The sequence below is a fragment of the Nomascus leucogenys genome, chromosome 4, assembly GCF_006542625.1.
Source record: "Nomascus leucogenys isolate Asia chromosome 4, Asia_NLE_v1, whole genome shotgun sequence".
Classification (NCBI taxonomy): domain Eukaryota; kingdom Metazoa; phylum Chordata; class Mammalia; order Primates; family Hylobatidae; genus Nomascus; species Nomascus leucogenys.
Window position 1 is genome coordinate 149873709 of NC_044384.1, and position 16010 is coordinate 149889718.

The 16010-nt window shown below is 42.0% G+C and overlaps 1 protein-coding gene across 3 annotated transcripts in view; it reads right to left on the reverse strand.

Annotated features, from left to right (window-relative positions):
• The window catches only part of FBXO25 (F-box protein 25), a 65378-nt gene that overhangs the window by 15167 nt on the left and 34201 nt on the right, over nucleotides 1-16010 (reverse strand). For all 3 annotated transcript variants that reach the window (XM_030812426.1, XM_030812428.1, XM_030812427.1), the window contains 2 exons: nucleotides 5454-5547; nucleotides 4105-4289 (listed from right to left, as the gene is read on the reverse strand). In XM_030812426.1, coding sequence (XP_030668286.1) covers nucleotides 4105-4289; nucleotides 5454-5547 — 279 coding nt within the window. The remainder of the gene's footprint in view (nucleotides 1-4104; nucleotides 4290-5453; nucleotides 5548-16010) is intronic.

Genomic DNA, 16010 nt, shown 5'->3' on the forward strand with positions numbered 1-16010 from the left:
TGATTCCCATTTCTCTGTGGAAGCACTTCTGCTAACAGAAACTTGTGTTGCTATTATTATTCTATCTTACACAGAAAAAAACAGAGATACAGATGAGCTGACTGGCTTGCCCAAGATCGGGGTCCAGCCTCGAGCCCAGTCTGCCTGGCCCCAAGTCCGTGTTCCCAACTGCTCTGCCCTTCTCCACGGGAGGCCCATACCCTCAATACGTGGTGAGTTGCTGAAGTCTCCCTCAATTCTTCTTTCCCTTGCATCCACTTTAAAGTCACCAGTCTACTCTTTTGCTAAAGTATCCCCAAGTTCATCCTTCCCATTTTACTGTCATTCCTCATGAATGCAATGAGGGTTTACTTCCCTCCAACCTGGCTGGTCCCTGCCTGGCACTGAAGGGGTACCTCTAAACACGGACATTTCAATGACCCTTGGCGGAGAGCAGCAAAGGCTCTGCAATGCCCACAAAGCCCTGAGTCTGGTCCTAATCCCCTGTACCTTCTTCCAAGCAGTCCACACATTCAGCATACCACACTCTACTAGCCCCTAGATGTAGAAGTTCCCATACCTTCTCACAGGAGTCAATTCTGCAACTTCTGGGAATTTTGTTAGCCAGTTTACTTTTTGTTGGTGGCTTGAAGTCAGTCATAGTGGGAAACTGACAAATGCTACAAATCAAACCTCTTGCCTCTGGAGAGCCAGTTGTTAAGCACTGACCAACAGGCCACCACCTGGATACTTTCCCCTCATTCTTTGTTTTTTTTTTCTTTTGAGATGGAGTCTCGCTATGTCACCCAGCTGGAGTGCAGTGGTGTGATCTCGGTTCACTGCAACCTCTGCTTCCTGCGTTCAAGCGATTCTCCTGCCTCAGCCTCCCAAGTAGCTGGGACCACAGGCACACGCCACCACGCCCGGCTAATGTTTTGTATTTTTAGTAGAGACGGGATTTCACCCTGTTAGCCAGCATTGTTTCTATCTCTTGACCTTGTGATCCACCCGCCTCGGCCTCTCAAAGTGCTAGGACTACTGGCGTGAGCCACTGCACCTGGCCCATTCTTTAAGCTCCACCTAAAACATCACATCACTTGTGAACCAATGTAATGTCAACAGCCCTGTGTTCATATCTGTTAGAGTTCTGTGATGCATCATGTGCTCTTCTCCCTGGTGCCCCTGGAGGCCCCATGCTAAAGGCTACATCTGCTGATCGATGTGTCCCACCTTGTGATGGGCCTAGCAAGCACATGGGGGCATCTAGGAAGTGCTGACTGGGTGAGGAAGCATGTGAAAACATAGCTGTGTGCCTACTCTGACTGAGTCACAGACATATGCACATGAAAGCACTTCACAACACAAATATGTACTAAATTTCTGCTTACTTTTGGGACTATGAGAATATAGATTTAAGGGGTGTCGAGGTATTTCTTTTTTGAGATGGAGTTTCACTCGTCACCTACGATGGAGTGCAATGGCACGATCTCGGCTCACTGCAACCTCCACTTCCCAGGTTCAAGCAATTCGCCTGCCTCATCCTCCCGAGTAGCTGGGACTACAGGTACCTGCCGCCACACCTGGCTAATTTTTGTATTTTTAGTAGAGACAGGGTTTCATCACGTTGGCCAGGCTGGTCTCTAACTCCTGACCTCAGGTGATCCACCCGCCTCGCCCTCCCAAAGTGGCTGGGATTACAGGTGTGGGCCACCGTGCCCGGCCAGGTGTGTCAAGGTATTTCTTGTTGGGATAATCTAGAAGACAAAGACAACTGTCAGCTCACTGGAGAAAGCTGGCCCTGTATCCTGACATGGCAGAACTTCAGGCGGTGTGCTTGGACTTCCACTCTGAGGGATCCAGGAAGGCTCTCAGCTCCTCTGTTCTAACCCCATCTGCTTGAGTCACCTCAAAATTCCCATGAATAAGTGCGAGGCAGCAATCCAGCATCAGCCAGCGGGTCAGGAGACCAGATCTTTACCTTAAGCAGCCTCAGACCAATTTGGCTAACTGAGTCCGGTATCCACACATGCACCTCAGTTAGCTGAGCTGATAAAGTGCTCTTTCTACTGGTGTCAAGTAACATTCCCAGAAAGGTAAAACTCCTCTGGCCAACTCCTACAAGGGAACCTGACCCTCCTCAAGGCTAGAAGCAGGGCACAGGGTCCAGAAGCCAAGATCCTCACAGAGGCACAAGCCAAGCCTCCTGCTCCAGAGGGCACTCAGGGACTGAGGTGAAGAGCCGCCAGGCAGCATGCAACCACTAATGAAACAGAAGAAACAAGTTCAAGGTCTTTGATGGTAAGATTTGAGTGGACATGACGAAAACTGGCACCTTTGTGTTATCATCAGTGCTTTCTTATTCCTCAAAGATTAATCATTAATTTCATTTTTTGTACCTTATTTTTCCCACTTGATCAAAATGGCACTACAGTAACACCTATCCTTCTGTGCTGAGGCAGAGAGGTATTGCCATGTAAGTGTGCTCTGCCTACCAGGGCTGTGGGAACCATCCCAGGTCAAAAGCAGAGTGTCTCCCTTCACTGGCTATGGGCAGCCCTGAGTGGGGCAAGCTGGGGCCACATGCACTCCTATTATCCCTCAGCCGGTGCCTCTTCCCAGGTAGTATGAATGGAAAGAAGATCCAGAGGGAAGCAAGCTCAGCATACAGCCATGCCTTCCTGCTCTGTCTCGGCCCACCCAGTCAAAGATGCGAGCTTGTCCCTTGCTTTCTCCTTTCTCTCCTCTTGGTGAGGTGTGGCCCAATCCTTGGAGCTTCGTTGTTGCCTCCACTGGTCCACATCTCTCCACTGGCTCTACATCTCTCTCCAAAGAATGCAGAGCCACTAATCCTACCTGGAACTTCCCAGCCAGACCAGAAAGGCTGCTTCCTGGCCTTTCCCAAACACCCCCTTCCTTGGGATCCTGACCATGAAAACCCACCATGGACAAGGACACACCCTATTCTCTCCCTAGAAGGTCACCTTCTGAACATCACTACCTCATCAGGAGATCTGCCTCATCAGGCAGAACTTCTGCCTCATCAGGAGAAAGGGGACTTTGGCCATGTGGCGTGGCCACTCATGTCAGGACTTCTACAGCAAGCCTCATGCCACGCGTAAGTGTATTACAGATGGACTTTTAGCACAACCCACCTATGCATGGGGAACGCAGTAAAAGAGGCAGCGAAGAGCCAGCCTGTGCAAAGCTCTGAACGACTGTAGGGTCACACCAAGACAACAACAGAACAAAGAGTCCAACGTTTATAACAAACTTGCTTAACTCTTACTGACACTGAATGTTACATTATTAATGATAATTTCAGACTCATAACTAGACAATCATCACTCTTTTTGTAAATCCCATATTTAGATGGCAAATAAACAGCCAAAAGTTAAGGCATTCAGAGGGCACTTGAAAACCATTCCTTGATGCGGAACCTGGGGTGCTGTGATAAAAGGTAACTATGACCCTACCAGTACAATCTGCAGAATAATTTATACCACTAAGGCTACGTAAGTCACACCACTAAGATATATCTTCGGTTTATTCTTTTTCTTATTAGTACTAGAGTTAAATAAAACACTATCTAAATACTTGGGGCAATGGTATTAACATTTTTCTTGTTGAAATTAGTTACCAGAATAAAGAAAAAATATCAAAAAAACTGACGTAATTTGCACCTTCTTTTGGCCTTGCTCATTGTTGCTAAGAACTATAAACACATCCCCAAAAAAAACAGCAAGGAAGTAGACAAAAAATTACTAACTTGGGAGAAGGAACAACTAAATAGAGAATTACTGGCAATACAATTTAGCCTTAATTTACTGAATGTTATTCTAATAACTGAAATATTCAATTTCCCATGAAGTTAATTTATTTACATCTGTTCACCCATAGGATCAGCCTGGTTTGATGATTGCTCTTCCCACTGTCTTTCCAATAGCAACTATAAGCCATTGGGGTCTTTGGTCCTTTTCTATTTTAAAACAATTTAATGAATACTTATGAAAGCATCAGAAAGTCTTTCAAAAAGCTATAGCAGTCTTTCATGTATGCTGAGAAAAGATAACAACTTTTGTAATATAAAAACAGAGTGTAATAAATCTTATGCCAAGATATTTATACCTTAGTCATCTGAAGATCCTGTAGCTGTTGTTGCCAGGCGAGAATAGTTTCTAATCGGCAAATCCAAATATTGATGTTTCCCACTAATACAGACTTCCCTACTCCTCTAATGAGAATGCAGAGGGTAGAGCTTAGGTCTTGGAGAAGATCTTTGATTAGGCGAGGATTGTGGTGGTCATCAAGAACTGGAATAAATAAAAATAAAACTATGGATTGATATAGTTAAGCAACACTTTAAAAAATGATCTAGTTTCACAACCCAAATGTCCACTGATAGATGAACAGACAAACAACGTGTGATCCATACATGCAACAGAATATTATTCAGCCTTAAAAAGGGAAATGCTGACACATATTCAGCATGGATGAACCCTGAAGACATTATGCAAAGTGAAATAAGCTAGTTACAAAAGGACAAATATATATCTCCACTTATATGAGGCACCCAGAGTAGTCAAACTCATAGAGACAGACGGTAGAATGGTAATTACCAGGGGCTGCTGGGGAGGAGGAATGGGGACTCAGTGTTTAAGGCGGTAAGAGTTTCAGTTTCGGACAATGAAGAGGTTCTGGAGATGAATGGTGGTGATGGGTGCACAATAATATACACATACTCAATGCCACTGAACTGCATGCTTAAAAACTGCTAAAGTGGTAAATTTTATGTTATGTGTATTTCACCACAATAAAAAGATGTAATTTCACTGCAACCCAAAAGTGACATCATTTTTGAGATATCACAAATAGCAGATTTTTAAAACCTTTAAAATTTTATCTGATAAATTTTCACTTGGGTCTACAATTTTGCCTTTAAAATGGTCACTTTATACTTTCTTTTGTACTTTAATCATAAAGAGGCTACTTTAAAATGGCTTAAATATAGAGTCATATATTCCTATGTATGCATGAAGTCATGGTGTGAAATTTAAAGTTCCATTTACTAACAGCCAGTAACTTATCAAGGCAAGCTCATTAAATTAGAAAGAAAATTATTGGCTTATCTGATGCCTAAGTGAGTAAGTCACAATCCTGCTAATTTTGGAAGCATACATCTAAAATGAACTGTGATTAGCTAATCATGAAAAGGTAAAATAGGTTTTTTAAGTTCTGGGATTAGTTATTTTTCCTAATATATCCCTTTGTATGCAAAAGCAACTTTAAAAAAGTAAACAGCAGTAACAGAACACTGGGAACTGGAGGGATGACTTGTATTTCTGATGTTATCACATTATTTACACAATTGCTTTTGACAGCATGTGTACTGGGTAAAGATAATAGAAAAATCCCATCTCCTTGCACCAAATTTCTAATTAAGATTTAGAATATTAAAACTACAGTGATCATCTTACCCTTTTGAACGATTTTATCCAAAATGTTGAAGTAATTCTTTTGTGCCACACCACTCAATGAAGTTAACTGGGATTTTGCAATTAGCTGCAACAGCTTAAAGGAAAGATGAAAAAAAGCTGAGCGATATATAAATCTATTTAATATGGAATTACAAACCACAGCGATATAACATACATGCATGAAGATTTCTAACATGCCATCCTAAATTAAGTCACTGTATCAGTCAGAGTCCGAGTATAGTAAACAGTCACTACCCATGCAAACCTGAAGAGACCTTCATACAAGGGAGCTGAGGCAGCCGCAACCTGCAGCTCTGTCTTCTAGTCTTGCAGGCATTCATTTAGTTAGTGGAAGCATATCTCCTCCCAGAGCCCAGGCTGCAAGAGTCTGAAATGGAGCTTTTAGCTTTCCAGCCTCTTTAGCAAAAGGGCACACCAGAAAGAGGCTAGAATGAATGGTTGGGCACTAACAAATATTTTCACAACCTAAGCCCATACTCGCAGTTGTCTGCTGAACAGACAATCAGAAAATCACACAGCCCTTCCATGTAGAAATTAAAAGGAAAAACAACACCAAAACTCATTATTAAATAGCATTTTGTATTTAAAAACTCATTATCAAATAGCAAAAACATTGCATTAAAATAAAAAATTGTAGAATTTGTATGCTGGGAAGCCACAGTAACAAATCCCTGTGACAGAACCCGTGAAGTAGAGGTCTCCTGTGGGAATGATGACCGAGGCCCTCGCCGCTGCTCCACCTGCCCCTCCGGGGATGCCCTGCTTTTCCAGTTGCCCCTACTATGATGTGCATCATGGCAGGAAAAAGTGGGCTGCTGCTTTCCTTTCATGCTTTTTTGTCCCACTTTATTTTTTACTTTTGCCTAGTATATCTTTTCATTCTTTTATTTTCAACTTTTGTAAATCACTGTTTTAGGTGTGCTTCTTACATACAACTTGGAGTTGGGTTTCACTTTTTGATCCAATCTGAAATCTTTTACTTTTACCAGCCTTCAGGTTATGTGTTTACATGTATAGATACAACATGTTTGGTCTTAATTTTATGACATGTTTTTGTAGCTTTTTGAAAAAGTTTTCGTTCTCTCTGTAGTTCTTCTGAAATTTAGAAATGTTTCCACTATTTTGTCCTAGGGGTTACTTTTGGAATTTTAACTCTATGTAATTCCCTCTCCTTCGGAATCCCCATACAACACATCTTAGCATTGTTAGTTTCCTGTTCCACATTGTGATAAAACTGCCATTCATCTCGCTCCTCCTTCCTTCCATCCCTCTCCTCTACAACTCGATTTTAGTGAATAACATCTTAGTGCCTCCCTGTGATTACAGGTGAGACAGTCAACAAACCTCTAACCACCAACCTTTTCTCCTTTGCCCTCCACTCACACTCTGCTCCATCACCCTCAGCCACACAGCTGATGCTCTAGCGATTCACTGACATCCAGTCCGATGGACACTGTTTCTCCAGCCGAAACTGCTCATGAGAACACTAAGTATTCCCTGAGTTCTCACATAATCAATACTGTTTGCAGACTGGATACAAAAGACAGTTTGACTGGACATAAAATTCACGGGCCATCCTTTCCTCCTGGAGGATCCCATAAGTAAGGATTACTCCACTATCTGAAGAATCTGGAGAAATTTGAAGTCACTCTGACCTTTTCCCTCGGTAAGAGATGACATGTTTGTTTACCCACTAGGAGGTCCCTGCTTCATCTTCAGAGTTTAATAATTCCTGTAGGATATGGCACACTCATAACCTGTTCTCATTCAACCTTCCCCAGCATAAAATTTGCCCTCTTACAATGTACACTTCCATCTATTTTCACCTGAGCAGAATTTTCCTGAACATTATCTTTAAATATTTGCTCTGTCCTTTTGTTTTCTTTTTTGAAGATTCCAATGATAAATATGCTGCAACTCCTCTCCCTGTTCTCTTCAGCTGTAATTTTCTTTCTAGTTCCTTTTAAACTCATGATTATGGTTTCATTCTTATTAATTTTCTCATTCGTATTATTTCCATCACCTTTTTTGTGTTTCCCAAAACATCTGTTTTCTCCTGGGCCCTTCCACTCCCACCTTCGCCTCTGTGGTGGTTCTCCCAGCTGCTGCCATCCTTCCTTCTGCCAACTTGACTTTGTCTCCTGCTGTCTCACTTGGTTGTACAGGTTGCGCATCCCTAATTCCAAAATCCAGAATCGTCCAAACTCTGGAACTTTTTGAGCACGGACATGATGCCACAAGTGAAAAATTCCATACTTGACCTCATGTGATGGGTTGCACGAAATTATCAAAAATACTGTATACAATTACCTTCAGGTTATATGTACAAGGTGTATGTGAAACATACATGAATTTCATGTTTAGGCTTGTATCCCAGCCCCGAGTTATCTCATTATGTATATGTAAATATTCCAAAATCTGAAAAAATCCAAAATCTAAAACACTTCGAGTTCTAAGCATTTGGGATAAGGGATACTCAGCTTCATTAAAATCTCTTTTCTGTTTTGTGGCATTCCTGCACTGGGATCTTCTGCCATAGAACTGCTTCATGAGTTTCCTGTTTTTTTCATTTATGATGAACTGTCTGGTCATGATTCCATCCTGCTTCACAGACACATTTCCCACAATTTCCTTAGAGAATATCCATGCAGTGACGGTTACCTTCTCTAACAGGCATTTCAGAGAGAGGTGGGACTTCCTAGGGCACCTGTTTTGCAGATGCCCTCAGGGTGGGAGGAAGGGCAGCTTCCAGCCTTCCCAGTTCCAGCACTCTCTCCCTCAGCCACTACCTGCACGTATGTGAATCCCTGGAAGACCCCACAGCCCATGTCTCTGAGTAAAACTGGATCCAGAAAGCCCTTTGCTGTCAGTGGTCCTCCCTGGAACTTCTGCACTCTGCAAGCTGGAGTTGAACATCTGCGACTCAGCCTCTCAGTGCACAGGGTATGTGGGGCTCGTCTTCCAGACCTGGCCCTGACCAGTGCTTTTGTTAGCCTGAGCCCTTCTGCTCCGTTCCGCCTATACTATCGCTGCCCAAGCTTAGCTGCTTTTGGTAAGCCTCATGCACATTTTAGAGTCTGTGAATTGCATCTGCCTCTTATTTCTCTTAAAATGGAGTTTTTCATCCCTACCTTCCAATTCTCCTTCCAGCCTTTCTTGATTTCCAGAATGAGAAATCACTAAGTCATATACTGAGCCACAGATAACATTATAAATGTGACAATTACATGATAATCTTTGGGGGAAAAAACATTCTGTGATTTCTAACATATTTACATAAAAATATCTTACACTAAAACACACCAGTTGAGGGCACTGGCCAGAGATAAGATCAGGTTAGGCCAAGCAAAGCTGAGAAGACCATTGTTAAAATTTCAATCCTGTTCCTTTATCTTTTCAAATTAACTGAATACTGTTATTAAATTTCTTCCTTGTTTTAATGTTGAATAGCACCCCTTTTCCCTGCCTCACTTTAGAATCAATTTAGAGACAAAGGATTCAGGCCAACTGAGGTTATCAGCATTATCGCTAATAATAGCTGGACTGGTGGATGCGATTCACATTCACACAACAATGGATTTCCTAATCTGAATCCTAGACTGAGATGAGGCCAGCCAGCCATAAGCGCTGCTTAATAACCAAAGCCTCCCCAGATAGGCTTCTGGCCCTATAACACTGAAGACATGGAAGAAACAGAGCAAAATGTACAAATATCTTTTATTCCTCAAAGGAAAAAGAAGAGTTACACATGCCTGTTTGTCACCAATAAGAGGGGTCAGGGCAGAGTGAGTCTGGGAGAGAGAGTTCTATCACCACGGTTCCCAAAGCATCGTCTTGGGGCCTGTTAGGGGAGCCCGAGGTCTAAACTATTTCCACAGTTTCACTAAGATATGATTTTCCTTTTCCACCTCACATTCGTTAGTGTTCAGTGAAGTGCTCCAGAGGCCCTAGCATGCTACATTATAGAAGACTGAACTCAGGAGAGATGAGGAATAATCCCCTCCATCACACCAGATACCAGGGGGGGTGTGCCAAGGTGTGAGACATACAGTCCTTACTCTTTTTTTGTTTTGTTTTGTGAGATGGAGTTTCACTCTTGTCCCACAGGCTGGAGTGCAATGGCGCGATCTCGGCTCACTGCAACCTCTGCTTCCTGGGTTCAAGCGATTCTCCAGACTCAGCTTCCCGAGTAGCTGGCATTACAGGTGCCACCATGCCCGGCTAATTTTCTGTATGCCTGGCTAAGTTCTGTATTTTTAGTAGAGACGGGTTTCACCATGTTGGCTGGGCTGGTCTCAAACTCCTGATCTCAGGTGATCCGCCCAACTCGGCCTCCCAAAGTGCTGGGCTTATAGGCGTGAGCCACTGCAACCAGCCCAGTCCTTACTTTTAAATAAATGGAGAAGTATTTTCAAAATTGTTTTAATTTCTAATGTGGCAAACATTAATAGATATAACTCACATGACCAAAATCTCTTTGGGGCCCTCAGTAATTTTAAAAAGTGAAAAGGACCCCTGAGACAACATTTGGGTTTGGAACTGCTGCTCCACTAGGGGAAGAAACACCGGGAACAGAGAATATGTGTTCCCTGGGAGATAAGCCTTCCCGACTACCTCCCCTCCTATCGTCGAAATAAGTTTTCTACATTTCTTTAATATCATGTTTTAAAATTCCTTTTAAAAAGACTGAAATCATCAGCAGAAGGCACGGGATTAGCTTAGCACGGTCAGTTTAGACTAGTTACCCACAGAGGACTACAGAATGGACACCACCAGGCATACAGAAGCATAGAGGTAAGAAGGGCCGTGTTCATAGTTGACAAGATTACATTTCAGGTTAAACTGGTAATTAAGGTAACAGGGCAAAAGACAATTAACAAAGAAACCACAGTCATTCATAAGCCTCTAATTAGCCATAAACCAAAGTCTGTTGGGAATTTAATGAATATTTGTTAAAAACACAAAGATTGTAGGAAGTTTTTTATACAGTCATGGGTCACTTAACAAGGGGGATACAATCTGATCCGAGAAACGCATTGCCAGGTAATTTCGTCACTGTGTGAACATCACAGAGTGTATTACGCAACACCTACACAGCTAGGCTACAGATCTATACAACATATTAATGCACTGAACAGCAACTGTAACATAATGGCAAGTATCTGTGTATCTAAATAGATCTAAACATAGGAAAGGTACAGTAAAAATAGGAAATAATCTTATGTGGCCACTACAGTACACGTGGTCGGTCACTGACCAAAACATCGTCATGTGGTGCATGACTGCCTATCTCCTCAAATCTGACAATTCTAAACAAGCAAAGATGTGGAAGAACTAGATAAACAGAAAGAAAGTACAACCTTGAAATAGAGAATCTGTATTTTTTTCACACATCAATATTTATAAAAATCAATTATAAAAAAGGCCACAAAGGAAAACTTAATCATTTCAAATAATTAGAGATCTTAAAGGCCAAACTCTCTGGTGATAATATAATAAAACTAGAATTCAATAAAGTTAAATAAAATCACAGCTATTTGAAATTCCAGGTCCACTCCTGAACACCCTTGGAGCTGGGAGCAAATTGGCACTGCATGTGTGCCTGTGCTCCTGAAGGGCCTCACATACATGTGGAAGGGCAGAGAAAGAGAAACAACAACATCCACTACCTCTATTTTTAAAGTCGGCCTTACTATAAAATACAGAAAGTATTCTTCACTGGGCAGACCAAATCAACTTTGCTCAATCTTCGCCTTTGGGTTCCTTTAGATTTATAATGAACTGTAAGCATATACTGAGCCATTATTATAAACGCACCATCTGAAGTACTTGATGCCCTTTTAATGCTGTAATGTCCCTGTGAGGTAGGTCTTACTATTATCCCTGCTCTAGAGATGAGAAAACTGAGGCAGGGAGAGATGAAGAAGCTGGCCCCAAGGCCACACCACTGAGGAGGGAGGGGCCAGACCTGGAGAGCAGGGGGATCCTACAATCCGTGCTTGTGCCTTCCTGCTCTGCTGCTTCCCAGCTAGTGTGTGTGTGGGACACAGCCCTCAGTGATCTCAACTTTGATTATCTAATTTTAAAAAGACTTCTCAAGTTTATTGTCTTTTACAAAAAAAGGATGTAATCTAGCAAGCCAAAGCAGAACCAAGCAGACTTTGTAGTTTTCATCAACTTTCTGGAAGCTGCAGCCACTTTCCTCAGGTCCTTTAGCAATGTGTGGACTGCCGGCCCACCCCTGCCCCGAGGTGAGGCAGCACCACACTACAACCTCACGCTGGCCGGATTAAAACATGTTCCCCACTTCAGGCTTAGGAACCAGCGCCCCTCCTACAACTCACAAGTTGCTCAAGCAGTGGTCTGCGAGAAGTGATTCTATTTTTGGGGTGGTCCCTTTTCTCTGCTTTTCCTGGGAACCATTCTGACTCTCTGTCAAATGTTCACTGACTTCTAGCACTGGCAGAAAGAAAGTCTGCTTTTTTTTTTTTTTTTTTTTTGAGACGGAGTCTCGCTCTGTCGCCCAGGCTGGAGTGCAGTGGCGCAATCTCGGCTCACTGCAAGCTCCGCCTCCCGGGTTCACGCCATTCTCCTGCCTCAGCCTCTCTGAGTATCTGGGACTACAGGCGCCCGCCACCACGCCCGGCTAATTTTTTTGTATTTTTAGTAGAGACGGGGATTCACCGTGGTCTCGATCTCCTGACCTCGTGATCCGCCCGCCTCGGCCTCCCAAAGTGCTGGGATTACAAGCGTGAGCCACCGCACCCGGCCGAAAGTCTGCTTTTTTATCTGAAACTGAACTGTTACACAACTTATAATTTTATTTTGGTAAAAGCATTCTTAGTTGCTGCGTTTAGTCGTACGCTACAAATTATCCTGTTGATAGGATATGGTGAGAATTAAAGAAAAATGAAGATGGTAGTAGATACATGAAGACTATTATCAATACTGGCATTTCAAACTTCCAATATAATTTGGATATTTGCCTGGAGGACAAACTTTTTTTGGCATGCCATATAATGAGGAGCCTTATATTCCCAGTGTGTTCAAAGTGCCCTGACACCACCTATCCACCATCGTCAGCAATTTATGTTCAATTTTTCTTAAAAACATCAGAGGTACAAGGTCAAATTTAATTCAACTGAGGTCAGACTCTCAGGGGAGCTGAGGAGCACTTCCTTCAATGGAAATGGCCATTTCTGAGTGGTGACAACACTGTCATTTCTTGGACCTTCTTTAACAAATCTGTTCTCAGGAGCATTAACATACTTTGCTAATACACTTTAATCCAGCATTTTTAAGGGGGTAATTATAGGAAATGCCTGGAATTAAATAGCCTACAACCAATTCTTGAATCAGTAATTAGGAAAATTGAAAAATACATATGTAAATATATCTTTTTCTGTATAAGAAAAGTCCTGCTAACTTAGGAAATTAGAGGATATCTTTGTGTAGAATCTTTTTATAAAGTGGAAATAGGCCAGGCATGGTGGCTAACGCCTGTAATCCCAGCACTTTGGGAGACGGAGGCAGCCACATCACCTGAGGTCAGGAGTTCAAGACCAGCCTGACCCATATGGCAAAACCCCCTCTCTACTAAAAATACAAAAATTAGCTGGGAGTGGTGGCAGGTGCTTGAAATCCCAGCTACTTGGGAAGCTGAGGCAGGAGAATCACTTGAACCCGGGGGGCAGAGGTTGCAGTGACCCAAGATTACGCCACTGCACTCCAGCATGGGCGACAAAGTGACTCTGTCTCAAAAAAATACAAAATAAAAAAATTAAGTGGAAATAACTTCCTCTGCTTCTAACTATGCAGTTTGCTTGAAGAAAAAAAAAAAGTAACATGTAGGTGCAATACAACTATCAGCAAAAATGTAATTATCTTAGAGTGTCTTAATAGTTCCTACTTCAAGTAGAATTTATGGAGGAGTTTAACTGTGGTAAAAAAAAAAATAATTGGACTTAGAAAACATTTATGTATACAATAGTTGGTTTGTACGCTCAGTCACTCATTCATTTTAGGAATAACAAGTGCCTACTACTTGCCAGGTGCTTGGGATATAGCAGGGCCTGCTGAATAAATTATTATACAATAATAAATTAGCATTGGATTGTGTTGCTTAAAACAACACTCACAAGAGCAAACAAAAGCCTGATTAGCAATATGATCTGAAATTTTAAAAACAGCCCTTTTCAACAGTTCCATCTAATTTGTCAGGTCATTATTTTAAAATGTCATATGGCATTGCTGGGTCAAATGGTATTTCTGGTTCTAGATCCTTGAGGAATCACCACACTGTCTTCCACAATGGTTGAACTTATACTCCCACCAACAGTGTAAAAGCGTTCCTATTTCTCCACATCCTATCCAGCAACTGTTGTTTCCTGACTTTTTAAAGACAGCCATTCTAACTGGCGTGAGATGGTATCTCACTGTGGTTTTGATTTGCATTTCTCTAATGACCAGAGATGAGCTTTTTTTCATATGTTTGTTGGCTGCATAAATTTCTTCTTTTGAGAAGTGTCTGTTCATATTCTTTACCCACTTTTTGATAGGGTTGTTTTTTTCTTGTAAATTTGTTTAAGTTCTTTATAGATTCTGGGTATTAGCCCTTTGTCAGATGGATAGATTGCAAAAATTTTCTCCCGTTCTGTAGGTTGCCTCTTCACTCTGATGACAGTTTCTTTTGCTATGCAGAAGCTCTTTAGCTTAATTAGATCCTATTTGTCAATTCTGGCTTTTGTTGCCATTGCTTTTGGTGTTTTAGTCATGAAGTCTTTGCCCATACCTATGTCCTGAATGGTACTGCCTAGGTTTTCTTCTAGGGTTTTTATGGTTTTAGGTCTTATGTTTAAGTCTCTAATCCATCTTGAGTTAATTTTTGTATAAGGTGTAAGGAAGGGATCCAGTTTCAGTTTTCTGCATATGGCTAGCCAGTTTTCCCAACACCATTTATTAAATAGGGAATCCTTTCCCCATTGCTTGTTTTTGTCAGGTTTGTGAAAGATCAAATGGTTGTAGATGTGTGGCATTATTTCTGAGGCCTCTGTTCTGTTCCATTGGTCTATATATGTTTTGGTACCAGTATCATGCCATTTTGGTTACTGTAGCCTTGTAATATAGTCTGAAGTCAGGTAGCATGATGGAAAGATTATAAATCATTCTACTATAAAGACACACGCACACATATGTTTATTGCGGCACTGTTCAGAATAGTCACAATAGCAAAGACTTGGAACCAACCCAAATGCCCATCAGTGATAGACTGGATAAAGAAAATGCAGCACATATACACCATGGAATGCTATGCAGTCATAAAAAAGGATGAGTTCATGTCCTTTGCAAGGACATGGATGAAGCTGGAAACCATGATTCTCAGCAAAATAACACAAGAACAGAAAACCAAACACCACAAGTTCTTATTCGTAAGTATGAGCTGAACAATGAGAACATATGGGCACAGGGAGGGGAACATCACACACCAGGGCCTGTTGGGGGGTGGGGGGTAGGGGAGGGATAGCATTAGGAGAAATATCTAATGTAGATGACGGGTTGATGGGTGCAGCAAACCACCATGGCATGTGTATACCTATGTAACAAACCTGCACATTGTGCACATGTATCCCAGATCTTAAAGTATAATTTTAAAAATTTAAAAAAAAGTCCTAAGACGCATTTAAGAAAGTCACTTAATTTACATCAGAGGAATATCAAAGTTTATAGACTTAGGAAATAAAGTCTTAATGAAAAAGCTCTTCACAGCTGTAAGGACAGCTACATTTTTGGTCTCTGTCCTTGATTCCATTGTGACCTTCAGCCCATCTCTCTGGGCCCCATTTTCTCGTCTTTACCTCTTGGGTCATAAATGGATCTCCATGCAGCTGTCATCCCTCTGCCTAAATTCTCCTCAAAGGAAAATCAAAATAGTGGCTAACACAGAGTACAGACTATTCCAAGAGCTTCCTATGATGGAACTAATCGAATCTTTATAACAGTGCTCTGAGGTAGATGCTAAAATCTACCAGATACTGTGGATGAGATGATGAAGTCATATGCTTGAGATCCCTGAGTAATTAAGAAAGACAGAATTCCAACAGCGGCCATGTGGCTGCAGAGCCTCTCTCCCTCTCTGCTTCACCCTCGAGTCCAAGCCTGGGAGGGCTCAGAGTCACTCACTAAGCAACTTTCCCATGTGCTGCTGTGAGACTGCTGCTATTAAGTTGCTACTATGGAGTAGTCATTAGTAGAAATTATGAAAAAAATTGAAAAAAAAATCTTCATATAGCCAGAGATTCTAGCCTGAGATGTCTTTCCTTATTTGCTTATTATTATTTGTAAAAAACAGGGTCTCCCTATGTTGCCCAGGCTGGCCTCAAACTCCTGGGCTCAAGTTATCCTCCTGCCTCGGCCTCCCAAAGTGCTGGGATTGCAGGCATGAGTCACCACACCTGGCCACCTTTCCATATTTAAGAGATCCCTGGGATACTGTGAAGCAGGAGGCCATCTCCAGACATGAGGAGCAGGTAAGCTAAA